At 40.3% G+C, this 13,013-nt stretch overlaps 1 protein-coding gene across 1 annotated transcript in view; it reads right to left on the reverse strand.

Moving 5' to 3' along the window:
* The window catches only part of LOC121870485, a 131,505-nt gene that overhangs the window by 175 nt on the left and 118,317 nt on the right, over positions 1 to 13,013 (reverse strand). Inside the window, exon 4 of the mRNA XM_042372318.1 lies at positions 1 to 41. This exon is cut by the window's left edge and continues 175 nt beyond it. Coding sequence (XP_042228252.1) covers positions 1 to 41 — 41 coding nt within the window. The remainder of the gene's footprint in view (positions 42 to 13,013) is intronic.

Below are 13,013 nucleotides of genomic sequence, written 5' to 3' on the forward strand. Positions count from 1 at the left end.
GGAAACTGTGAGCCTCCATTGATATCAAAATATGCAATCCCCTGACCACATGTCACCATGACCTGTCTAGGGAGACTACATGCGGGAGGAACAAGAACAAAATGAACAAAGTGTAAGCATAGAGATTCCAGAATGTGGATCAAGGCAGCTTCACTCCAGATTGGCTGAGGCGTTACCAGAATAGACGCAGTAACCTTGAAGATGCTGTATGTTGTGGCCTGGTTAAGGTGTCGCCTAACCTTCTCTTTGCTCAGCTCTGCTATGCTTCAGGGAAACAAGATTATCAGCCCCTAAACCAATGACAGTCGCAGACAGACTATGAGGCAACAGTTATGGCTATAGTGCTCGCCTCCTGTCCTACGGCTCCTTGCTTTATGTCTGGGGCGCCTCCAGTTCACCCAAATATGAATGGGTACATAACTTTACGGCTGGGAAAACGGAAGCAGTCGAATACAGTGTGTTGTATCCAAACTGCCTGTGACGGCCATAAAGTCTATGGGAGGCACTCTTAAGATATTTCCCCTAGTATTATCTTATCATCCGTCAAACAGTCTCTAAATGTGGTTCTATTGGGTCAAAATTTAGATGCAGATGGATTTTGCAAGAATTTACAAAGTTATTGAAAAACATCAGTTAGGGAAGCTAGCACCTGTCGACCAGAAGTTGTAAATATAAGTCGACCTTCATGAAAACTGGTAAAATCTTTGTATTAATTAAAATCTATGCTTGTAAACTTTTTGCAAAAATTGGCCAAAATGTTGTATAATTTAAGTTTGGTGTGACGACCACAGGGTGTAGAATTTTACAATGTTGTTAACTTTTCATTTTGGAGACATAAATGCGTCTATATATAATAGTAAATTTTTTTCATTAATTTTATCACTATTAAACTGATTTACTATCTTCGTATCTTAGTAAAGATTACACCTGGTGAGTAAATTAATAGAATATACGTAAAGTTCTCAATAATAATTAACCTTCCTCATCCAGGTGCACTCTGGCGGCAGCCTCGAGGGTCACATAATTATCATCGGCCTTGACCATCGCTGGGTCTCCATGTGTTAATATCCGGAGTGGATCTTTACGTTCTAAACCCTGGCGACAGCTTCACCTTTAAGCGGTCAATGATTAATCAAAACATCGCAAACACACACACACACACACACACACACACACACACACACACCAGGAAATGCATTAAAAATGTATCAATAATAAAGTAAATATAACGAGATAATTTAACACTTCTCAAGTCTACACACTGTTTCCAGATAAACTATTCGGATATTATTACGTATCGAGACCGGACTTTCTTTAAACGGTCCAGGGTATTATTTTTAGTTGACTTCCTGCACTGAGCTAACGCTTTGAGGACTCTTGTCACGAGCGAATGAAACACCTGTCGCTATGGTAGACAGGAAGCAACAGGTGTGGTAGACAGGAAGCAACAGGTGTAGTAGACAGAAGTAACAGATGTAGTAGACAGAAGCAACAGGTGTAGTAGACAGAAGCAACAGGTGTAGTAGACAGGAAGCAACAGGTGTGGTAGACAGGAAGCAACAGGTGTAGTAGACAGAAGCAACAGGTGTAGTAGACAGAAGCAACAGGTGTAGTAGACAGGAAGCAACAGGTGTAGTAGACAGGAAACAACAGGTGTAGTAGACAGAAGCAACAGGTGTAGTAAACAGAAGCAACAGGTGTAGCAAACAGAAGCAACAGGTGTAGTAAACAAGCAACAGGTGTAGTAGACAGGAAGCAACAGGTGTAGTAGACAGAAGCAACAGGTGTGGTAGACAAGCAACAGATATACAGTACTATTTGTCAGGGAGGAGGATCTTGTAGACTACTGTAGAAAATCTTGTTTATAAACGGAAGGAAGCAGTAAAAATATAGTTATAAAAAGTATAAAGATTATGCGTGAAAGTAGACGAATAACGTAGAAAATGTAGGTAAATAATGGATGAAAGTAGATTATTAACAGATAACATTGATCAATAACGGGAGGTAGAGGTGGTTAAAATTACTCGTTATCAAGTGTAAAAAAGTAGATATTTAATTGAAGAAAGTAGACAAAGAGGAGAGGTAAAGTAGACACAGTAACACTACTCGTTACCAAATGAAGGAAGTAGTTAAGTAATGAAAATCCGTTATTAGTGGAGTAAAAATAGAAACGTGAAAAAATCTCCATAAATTTACGATCGATTTAAAGTAACGAAGATGAGAGATAAAGTAACGAAGGTGAGAGATAGACAAGTAACGAAGATGAGAGATAAAGTAACGAGGGTGAGAGATAGACAAGTAACGAAGATGAGAGATAAAGTAACGAAGGTGAGAGATAGACAAGTAACGAAGATGAGAGATAAAGTAACGAAGGTGAGAGATAGACAAGTAACGAAGATGAGAGATAAAGTAACAAGGGTGAGAGATAGACAAGTAACGAAGATGGGAGATAGAAGAGTAACGAAGACGAGAGATAGACAAGTAACGAATAAATAACAACGTTGGGAAGAGAAAAAGTAACGCTCTATCATCGGATAAACAAAATTAGTAAAAACGTCAAAATAAATCTATGAATAGGGAAGAGTAAATAACTAAATACTAAAGAAGAAGAATTGAAAAGTGGTAATAATAAATCGTTACCAAATGGAGGCACAGAGTATACACGTAATAAATCTGGGAGATGAGAGAGGAGTGAAGTAAAAAGAGAGAGAGAGAGAGGGAGAAATATAAAAGGAAAGAGGGAGAGGTGGGAAAAGAGAGAGGGAGAAATATAGAAGGAAAGAAACAGAAAGTGAAGAGAATGGAAGAGAAAAAGGGAGAAATAGAGAAGGACAGAGAGAGAGAGAGAGAGAAAGAGAGAGAGAGAGAGAGAGAGAGAGAGAGAGAGAGAGCATTATATTTGTCTCTCTACCAGGAAGGAGGAGGAGGAGGTAGGGAGAGGATCAATATGTCCGCTACAAAATAATTCTCGTCCCATCTGTTGGCGTCAATTAATCGTCCTCTTTGTCGCTGGCTTAATCGCGATTGTTGCCGTCGGGATTGCGGTTATTGCTGTCCGTATGGCTGTTCCTGTGGCTGGCATGCTGTGCTTTCACTCATACCATGATTTTTTTTTTTTAACCAACTAGCAGCTGCACTGTGTTGTTCGCTTGGTGTTACTACAGCTGTGGTTGGTGTGCTGTTCGGTTGGCTGTTACTACTGCTGTGGTACTTGTGCTGTTCCCTTGGTTTTTTACTGTCGTTGTTGGTGCTGTGTTTTCATTCTGTGTTGCTAATGTTATAATTTCTAACGCTGTGGTTATTTGTGTCATTGTTATTGTTGTGGTTATGCTTCACTACTATCGTTGCGGATGTTGTGGTGTAAAATCTATGTTTTCTTTCCTCCCTCTCTGTAATACTTGTTGTTGTAGGTAATGGCTGTTATTGATGTACTGTATTTGTGATTTTGTAGTCGTTCCTCTCTCTCTCCTTGATTATTACCTTGATTATTACTCTTCTTTACACTTTTTACACGGATCCAACACTGTAATCAGATCAATAATTCACAAATCCAATTAAAAAAACAAAGGCCAACGCAAGGTATTAACATTGCACGCTCTCATGACTCTACCTAAGCCACTGCCAACACGAGCACTTAAGAGCCGAGTTTGGCGTTCCCGCAAGGACCCATTATGGACGCCAAGCCAGGCGAAGCTCCGCCCGCCTCCTAACACCCTCCTCAGTGGCCCTGTTTTATGGTACTGATCTTAGAGTCGTAAACCTGAGGTCATGAGGCTGTGTTGGGTGAGTGTTAAGGTGAGTGTGGCTCTCTGGTCTCACCTGAGAGGGTAGGAGAGTGGCTGCTACACCTGAGTGGACAGGAGAGAGGGCTACTGTACTTGAGTGGGCAGGAGAGTATACTACTATACTTGAGAGGGTAGGATAATGGTTTGCTGCACCTGAATGGGCAGGAGAGTGGGCAATTGTACCTGAGTGGGCATGGGGAGTATACTGCTACATCTGAGTGGGTAGCTACACCTGAGAGGGCAGGAGAGTGGACTGCCTCCTTTGAATTAACAAGGGAGTGCGCTGCTACACCTGAAAGTTGTCATGGCCGCTTTAGTGTCCATTTCAATCACATGATGCCATGTGACCTACAACAACCATGAGGCGAACTAGGTAAGTGTGTGTGTGTGTGTGTGTGTGTGTGTGTGTGTGTGTGTGTGTGTGTGTGTGTGTGTGTGTGTGTGTGTGTGTGTAGCCGTGACTGTAAGCAACAACGTATCTCAAAAAGGAGTATGTTGATTTTATGGTAAGTTGGGAGGTGGTGAGAATAGGTGTCAGCTTGTGAAGTGTATATGGTCGATGGAGGTGGCGTCACAAGATCAAATCTATATCAGTCTGTGGTGTATGTCGCTAGGAGAACACCCACGGATCACCTGAAGATCACCTATCCCACCTTATTTCACCTGATGATTAAAAGACCCGAACGTTGCCTAGGGGGGGTTAAGTATAGTTAGGTTAGCAATAGGGTAGTTAATATTACGGTAAAATAAGGTCAAGGTTAATCTGCAGGTAATCCAACGTTACTAACACACTACTTTTAGTCAGGAAAGATGTAAAGGCAGCTCACCGTGGGGTTGTCTTGGATCAGCGTGAAGGACACTACTGTACAGGTGTTGTCAGATGTAATTTCAGTGAATTATTAGACGCTGAAGCGGGATTTTTTTTGTGTGTTAAATCATTAAGGAGAGTTGCGTTTACTTATATTCGTCAAGAGGAGTGTTATTGGTGATTTGTATTGGCGTTGAGTGAAGTAACCACGTAGGGTGCCAGGCGTTCCATATGAGGCTCTTGTGTCACCTACAGTAAAGGCACATAAAGAGCGTGTGTCATACTGGAGTTAGGTAAGTCGTTACCCACCAGTCCAATATGTGCCACACCCCAATTATATGTTGGTTCACACCTTCCTCTCATGTAACAATGTATCAATTATTAATGTCACACAGTAATTAGATATAATTAGTATAATATGTGCCAACACCTCAAATATTTGCTCGCTCGATTATTTCAACTCACGTACGTTTTGTGAGTCATTGTGAGGTAAGGTGGTGAGGTAATAGTGCAAGTGATACTATTTTTTCGTGGTGTATGTTAATTATACAAGAGATATTGGATCACCTGAAGATTAAACACCCCTTATACCATCTGGGGCAGTTAGATTAGGTTCGATAAGGTTAGGTTAGGTTAGGTTAGGTTCGAGGTTAGGTTAGGTTAGGTTCGATAAGGTTAGGTTAGGTTAGGTTAGGTTCGGTTCGATAAGGTTAGGTTAGGTTAGGTTAGGTTCGATAAGGTTAGGTTAGGTTAGGTTCGATAAGGTTAGGTTAGGTTAGGTTAGCCTTAATGATTAATCTTCAGGTGAAATAAACTAAGGGGATAATTTTCACGTCATCAGAGATATCATTGCAAGAGTATCCAGAGATCTGTATTAGTGTGGCTGGAGGTGGTGTTGAATGATAGAGTGAACGAGATCAATTTTCAATGTGCCAATAAACATGTGACTGACGGATGGATGTCATTATTTTATGTTTTAGACAGAAGGTTAGACAGAAGGTTAGACAGAAGGTTAGGTGTGACCGTGTATACTATTTCTTAAGCATTACCGACGACTACCTGGCATAATTATTTGATGGAATATTATCTTACCGATGCTTCATGTGTTTTTTATTATTATTATCAGTGAAATATGCTGGAAGTGGTTAGGTCTTTTGTATATATACTTTTATTTTATTTTATCTTTTTACCCCAAACAATTGATGATATAAACCAACTGAACTTGACGTAACTAACCAGACCTCAAACCGAATCTAACCTAACCCAGCCTAACCTAGCCTAACCTAATCTAACAAACTAGACCTTAACCTAACCTAAGCTAACAAACTAGACCTTAACCTAACCTAATCTAACAAACTAGACCTTAACCTAACCTAATCTAACAAACTAGACCTTAACCTAACCTAATCTAACAAACTAGACCTTAACCTAACCTAAGCTAACAAACTAGACCTTAACCTAACAAACTAGACCTTAACCTTACCTAATCTAACCTAACAAACTAGAACTTAACCTAACCAAACCACACATCTCTACACATACACTACAACTCTCTTACTGTGTGTACTCACCAACTATACCACCACCACCATCACCACCACCACCACCACCACCACCACCACCACTACCACCACCATCATCATCGACATATTGTAGCCGGTGTTCTCTGGTGCGTTAACTGCATTACCTCTGATTTATTTCAACATAGAGGGAACGGCACTCAAGATATATCGACCTATCACCTACCTGAGGACATGACTGACCCACCTAGCACCTGCCCGACCTGCCCGACCCACCCAATACCTGCCCCACCCACCTGCCCGACCCACCCAATACCTGCTCGACCCACCTAACACCTGCCTGACCCACCCAATACCTGCCTGACCCACCCAACACCTGCACCTGCTACCTGCCCGACCCACCCAACACCTGCCCGACCCACCCAAACACCTGCCCGACCCACCCAATACCTGCCCGACCCACCCAACACCTGCCTCTGTCACTGATTCATCTGATGGAAGAAGGAAAGTTAATTAAGATTAGTATTATGATTGTTTAATCGAGGTTGTTTATTTATTGTTTTCGTCTCGTATTTTGAACAAGGTCTTTTGTTTGATGCTTGAATTGTTTACTTCGGGTATTTTTGTTTACTTGCTGTTTGATGAAGGTATTTTGTTTACTTATTCATTGTTTGGTATTTTCTTGTTTCTTATTAATTTCTTGATTATGGTATGGTTTTTGCTTAGAATCTGATCGTGATTTTTCTTATTTGTTTACTGATTCATTGTTTGATCAAGGTGATATTTGTTTACTTCTGGATGGGGAAGAGAGAGTTCGGGGATGCATCACGTGTTCGATTTGAAATTAACCCATGGAGACAGAGTGAGTGTGGTTTAATAATATAATCCTAACCTGGTAATATACGAACGATTAACTGAAAGAGGAAAGGTAAGTGTAATCGATGCGAGTTAAGTAAATATGTGGCTTTATTTTACTAATGTACTCGACAGTGTGGCGTCAAGAAACGTTTACATTGATCTTGGATAGCGTTTAGGCACTTGAGGAGTGGTTGTTATGAAACCTTTGTACAGCTGCGGACAAAATTCTCTGAACAGTTGGCAATATCTGGCAGTTATTTCCGGGTTATATATATAAAATTGGTTTGTATCTAATAACGCTGCTTTTCATCACCTTTTATGTCCCTCCCTCCTTCCCTCCCTCCTTCCCTCTCTCATTCCCTCCTTCCCTCTCTCATTCCCTCCTTCCCTCCCTCCTTCCCTCCCTCCTTCCCTCCCTCTCCCCCCCTCCCCCCAAAAAAATAACATATTACAGTAACCATTATTTATATTCCCGTAAGTAGGAATTTTCTGCAGTGTTTTAAATACCGGAAGGATAATCAATGAGGCGACGATGCAAGGACTTACGGCATTGCTTTCCCCATGATGACGTATACACACACAACCAGCAGTAAATAAATATAAAGTATTGACAATTTTCCCGATAGAGTCCAGCCAACCCCGGCCATGGGAAGGAAACCAGGGTGTGTTTGTCTTGCTTTCTTTTTACTTTCTCTCGTCACAGTAACTCGGCTTTGTCTCGTCATAGTAACTCGGCTTTGTCTCGTCACGGTAACTCGGCTTTGTCTCGTCATAGTAACTCAGCTTTGTCTCATAACGGTAACCCGCTACATTAGGTCTGCTTTCTCTCATCACAGTAACTCTGCTTTCTCTTCAACATAGTAACTCTGCTTTCTATTACCACAGTAACTCTGCTTTCTCTTAGACATAGTAACTCTGCTTTCTCTTCGACATGGTAAATCTGCTTTCTCTTGGACATGGTAACTCTGCTTTCTTTTCATGTTTACTGCCTCTAAGGTAGTTAAGACGTTGACTTATTTACTGTTAAGACAAGAATCAATTCAACCCCTTCTTAACTAACCTAAGCTTATCCCCCAATTTAATCAAACCTAACCTAACCTGACCTATCCTAACCTTTCCCAACTTAACCTAACCAAACTTGTGTCTAAAAAAAAAGAAAAAAATATTGCCTAGCGGTCTCGTTCGTGGTATTAACGCAACACAGGCCGTCTGTTAGCTACACCACAATGTTGTAAATCTCACTGTGTTTCCCGCTATAGTGTATTATGTTGAATGAAGTATGAATGATTACGTATGTGTATGGATATGTATTTTGTAGAGCTCGATTAATGACATGTATGAGTGCACTATGTTTATAATTTTTTTTTTTAGATTCTGTAGTAATTATTATCAAGTTTTGTAGGTTTTAGATTATTTATTTTTTTCGGGTTTAAATGGCTTCTATAGCAAGTTTTAACCCAATTTTTTTTGCAATTTTAAACCTATTATGTTCTAAATTTTAACCTCTTATATTGTAATTTTAACCCACGCCCGTTGCAATGTTAAACTCCTTTTGTTGCAATTTTAAACCACGCCTATTGCATTTATAAACCGCGCCTATTGCAGTGTTAAACCACGTCTATTGCAATGTTAAACCACGCCTATTGCAATGTTAAACCACGCTTATTGCAGTGTTAAACTACGCCTATTGCAATGTTAAACCACGCTTATTGCAATGTTAAACCACGCCTATTGCATTTCTAATCCACGCCTATTGCAATGTTAAACCACGCCTATTGCATTTCTAATCCACGCCTTTTAAACCACGCCTATTGCAATTTTAAACCACGCCTATTGCAATGTTAAACCACGCCCTACGCCTATTGCAATGTTAAACCACGCTTATTGCAATGTTAAACCACGCCTATTGCATTTCTAATCCACGCCTATTGCAATGTTAAACCACGCCTATTGCATTTCTAATCCACGCCTATTGCAATTTTAAACCACGCCTATTGCAATGTTAAACCACGCCCATTGTAGTGTTAAACCTCTACTATAACTGTTGGCCGCCAAGAGAGACAGCCAGACGGGTGTGAGGATGTCCGCTACTTCCACCAGGGTCGACCAGGAGGGCCCCCGGGGTCTACCTCAAGAACTTAATTGTGGGAAGGAGAGTGAGGGAGAAGACGTGGCGTACAACCTGATGCGGCCACCACTCTTACCCTGGCCACGCTCGCCACGCTCGCCAAACTCTCACTCGCCACACTATCACTCGCTAAACTTTAAACTCGCTTCTATCAATCAGTTGTGAGTGTGGTGAGGGAGTGTGTGGTGAGGGAGTGTGTGGTGAGGGTGTGTGGTGAGGGAGTGTGTGGTGAAGGTTGTGTGAGGAGGGAGTGTGTGTGGTGAGTAGTGTGTGGTGAGGGTGTGTGTGGTGAGGGAGTGTGTGTGGTGAGGGTGTGTGTGGTGAGGGAGTGTGTGGTGAGGGAGTGTGTGTGGTGAGGGAGTGTGTGTGGTGAGGGAGTGTATGGTGAGGGAGTGTGTGCTGAGTGAGTGGACAAGGCTGGCGGTGGGACACACACACACACACACACACACACACACACACACACACGCACCACCTCACACCTGCACACAATACTCTATCAGGTATTTAAAGTTCCTATGAATTTAATGTCGAGGCGACCTGAGAGCCTACCTGACCAAAAGAGTTTTCTCATGATGATAAAAAAGTTAAATATCCTTCGTAAAAAAAAATAATATAATGAATAGAATGTGGAAAAATTTTATTATTTAAAAACTTTCTCAAAATTATTAATAAAAAACTTAGATATTGTGTGAAAACCTATAAATATTTCACTTCCTGGTTAAATAAAAGATTAAAGAAAGTTATTAACATTATAGCCTCTCTTAAGGTTTTCAGTGCTATTAATTATGTAATACTTGGGCTGAGATGCTTCAAGGATCTTCGTCACTTGTTATAAGTATATATAAAAAAAAAGGAATCCAATTTCGGAAGTGTTCATTGAATTTTCTGAGGTTCTGAATTTATATATATTTTGTTCTTTGGTTTGTGATCCATCGTTAAGAGACAATTATATTTTCACGTATTTTACATTTAACTTATTTTTCACGTTTTACATATTTTTACACTTGTTTTCATGTATTTACCCGTATTTTACACACATTTTTTACTTATTTTACGTATATTAAAATTTTAAGGTATTTTAAGCAGGTAATTGATATATAGAAAACTCAATCAAAACTATTCTAAATAATGCAGACAGGTAGAAGCTATAGTGGTCCCCATGTGGTGATCTCAAGGTGACAAACTTACGCTACACAATAATAATCTTACTATTAATCCTCTAAGATACAAATAAAATACAAATGCTAAAAACACCATGTGGTAAATTTTCAAGATTCTGAATTTCGATACGTAGTTACCAGGACTCATTAACCTTAGGGTAGTTAGTTACCTGTCCTGGTTTAGAGATAATATTTGTTTACCTGTCGTATTATTATTATTATTATTGTTGGTGTTGTTGTTGTTGTTGTTGTTGTTGTTAGTCGTAGTATTGTATATGTAGAATTGTAATACTTGTTGTCATATATTGTATAATAATGGATTTAGATGATATAAGTTGGTTTCTTATCGTCATGGATAGATAGATAGATAGATAGATAGATAGATAGATAGACAAACAGATAGATAGATAGATAGATATGAAAGGAATGATGGCTAGATACACTTACATACCAATAACATCTATTGTCAAGGCAATTGAATCATGGAACATCAGCGTCACTAAGGATATTGCCCACGTTATTTCAGTTCAGTTTAGTGACTCGTGATATTCTGTGACCTGTGGATATAAAACTTGAGAGAAACTTTGAGAAAAATGATACAGTTGTCGTAGAGGTTTAATGAAAATTTTAAGTGTTGAAATACAGACTTAAAATACCATACAGGGTTATCCAACACTGTATCCGTGTTTTAATATATATTTTAAAATCTGGATCCTCTATTTTGATGACACTAAATGTATAAAAATGTAAATTGAACTGAAGGTGGAATTTTTTTTTTTTTGGTGGGGGGGAATTACATTAAATTGTGACTTATTTAAACTTTTTTTCCCAGTTTATCCTTTATGACATCTAACTAATTTATTATTTATTTATTTTTTTTGATGGAGGAAGGTAGAGAAAAATTCGTAACTTTTGATCAAAGAGTTATGTAAAGTTTGGTCTTGCAAAGTGTAAATACAAATACTCCTGGATTTATTTTTTTTTGGGGGGGTGGGGGTCGAGGGATGGGGGGGGTTGTAAATAGTAAAAGTGTCCGTCTATATATTTAAAAATTTTCGAGGCAGTGAGAGTAGTGAGGATTAACCGACAAGGATGGCGATACAACTATCCTGAGATGATAACTTTTTAGTATGGATGTCTGTCCCTCTGTCTATATCTCTGTCTGTTGTTGGAGTAGAGAGAAAGGGTGTGAGTGGATTCTGTCTTCACATCATCTTCTCTTCCGTTGCTGTCACCCATCCTCCGCTATCATCCACCCTCTACCTTCCATCACCCTCTTCCACCCTCAACCCTCCACCCTCAACCCTACACCACCCTCCATCACCTCCACCCTCCTCCCACTCTTTCCAAATCTCCCACCAATGGCTCACACCCTATTTACCATCTTAACACCTGCCAGCCAACACATAATCTGGACTAATTACCTTTATTAGAACTACCTGGCCATATCCACCTGGGAGAGGAACATATTTGATTCACCTTCGACATATCCCCCCCTGAATATATACCATTTTATAAAGTATATTAACGAATTTGGTTTTACAGTTACCGTTCCTTCTGATACCAATGTGATTATTATTTTTGTCATGATGTAATTACCACAATCCATCGCAATTCTTTTTGGGTATTTCTCAGTCGTTTGGTCATTTGAGGAATAGTGTTGTTTTGATAAGAAATATTCCCCCTTCCCCTCTCCTCCTACTGTGTGTGTGTGTGTCTGTCTGTGTGTGTGTGTGTGTGTTTTAGGATACTGTGTGATTCATCGGTTTTTCGCATTAAATCTGGTTTAGCTTTCGACGGATAATGCAGGTATTTTGTTTTTGTTTCTCTCTGTCTCCCACTGACACACTGACTCTCTTACACACACACACACACACACACACACACACACACACACACACACACACACACACACACACACACACACACACACCCTCACAACGACAAACGAACAACACTCGACACACCAATAACTCCTCCCAGCTACACCAAACACGACAGCCCACAGTCTTACCAACACGAGTCCTCATTAGAACCCATTATCATCAGCTACATTATTCAGCCATTAACTACTTGTAAGAATTGATAAATGTCCTTCCTGGAAAAGAAAACGAGAAAGGAGAGAGAGACAGAGAGCGTGGGAGAGAGAGAGAGAGCGTGAGAGAGAGAGAGAGAGAGCGTGAGAGAGAGAGAGAGAGATACGTTTTCCAATAATATCGATGCGAGAGACAGAGAACGTGCATCTTCATTCCCGCCTCGAGGAGTAATTTACACTCGTTTTGTGAATTTTATCTCGTTCCTTGTCTTCCATTAGTGCGATAATTTCCCACTAGAATATCTCCTCCAGCAGGATATATTATTTTTCGAGAGTTTAAAGTTCGAGAAAGAATATATAGAGTTTTTTTTTTTGTTCTTTTTTGGCCTCTGCTCGCTCCTTCTGTTATCATATATGACGCCTCAACACCGTCTCTGGAACAAAACAATTTCATAAAGCAGCCACATCGAGGTCTCCCGGGAGTCTCAACACCTCCGGTAACTTGCAACGGCGGAAGTTTCCCTTTTTTTTTATCATTCAACGTGTTATTGTACATGACATGTTATTGGTCGAAGGTCTTAATTGTGAGGTGGCAATGGTGCCCCCCCTCTTCTATCTTCCTCCCTCCCCCTCCCTCTTCCTACCTCCCCCACTCTTCCTCCCATGCTAGGACTCCTCCCTCTCTTACCTCCACCCTGTCTCCCTTGTCCTCCACC

Source organism: Homarus americanus, unplaced genomic scaffold (assembly GCF_018991925.1).
Source record: "Homarus americanus isolate GMGI-L3 unplaced genomic scaffold, GMGI_Hamer_2.0 scaffold32550, whole genome shotgun sequence".
NCBI lineage: Eukaryota > Metazoa > Arthropoda > Malacostraca > Decapoda > Nephropidae > Homarus > Homarus americanus.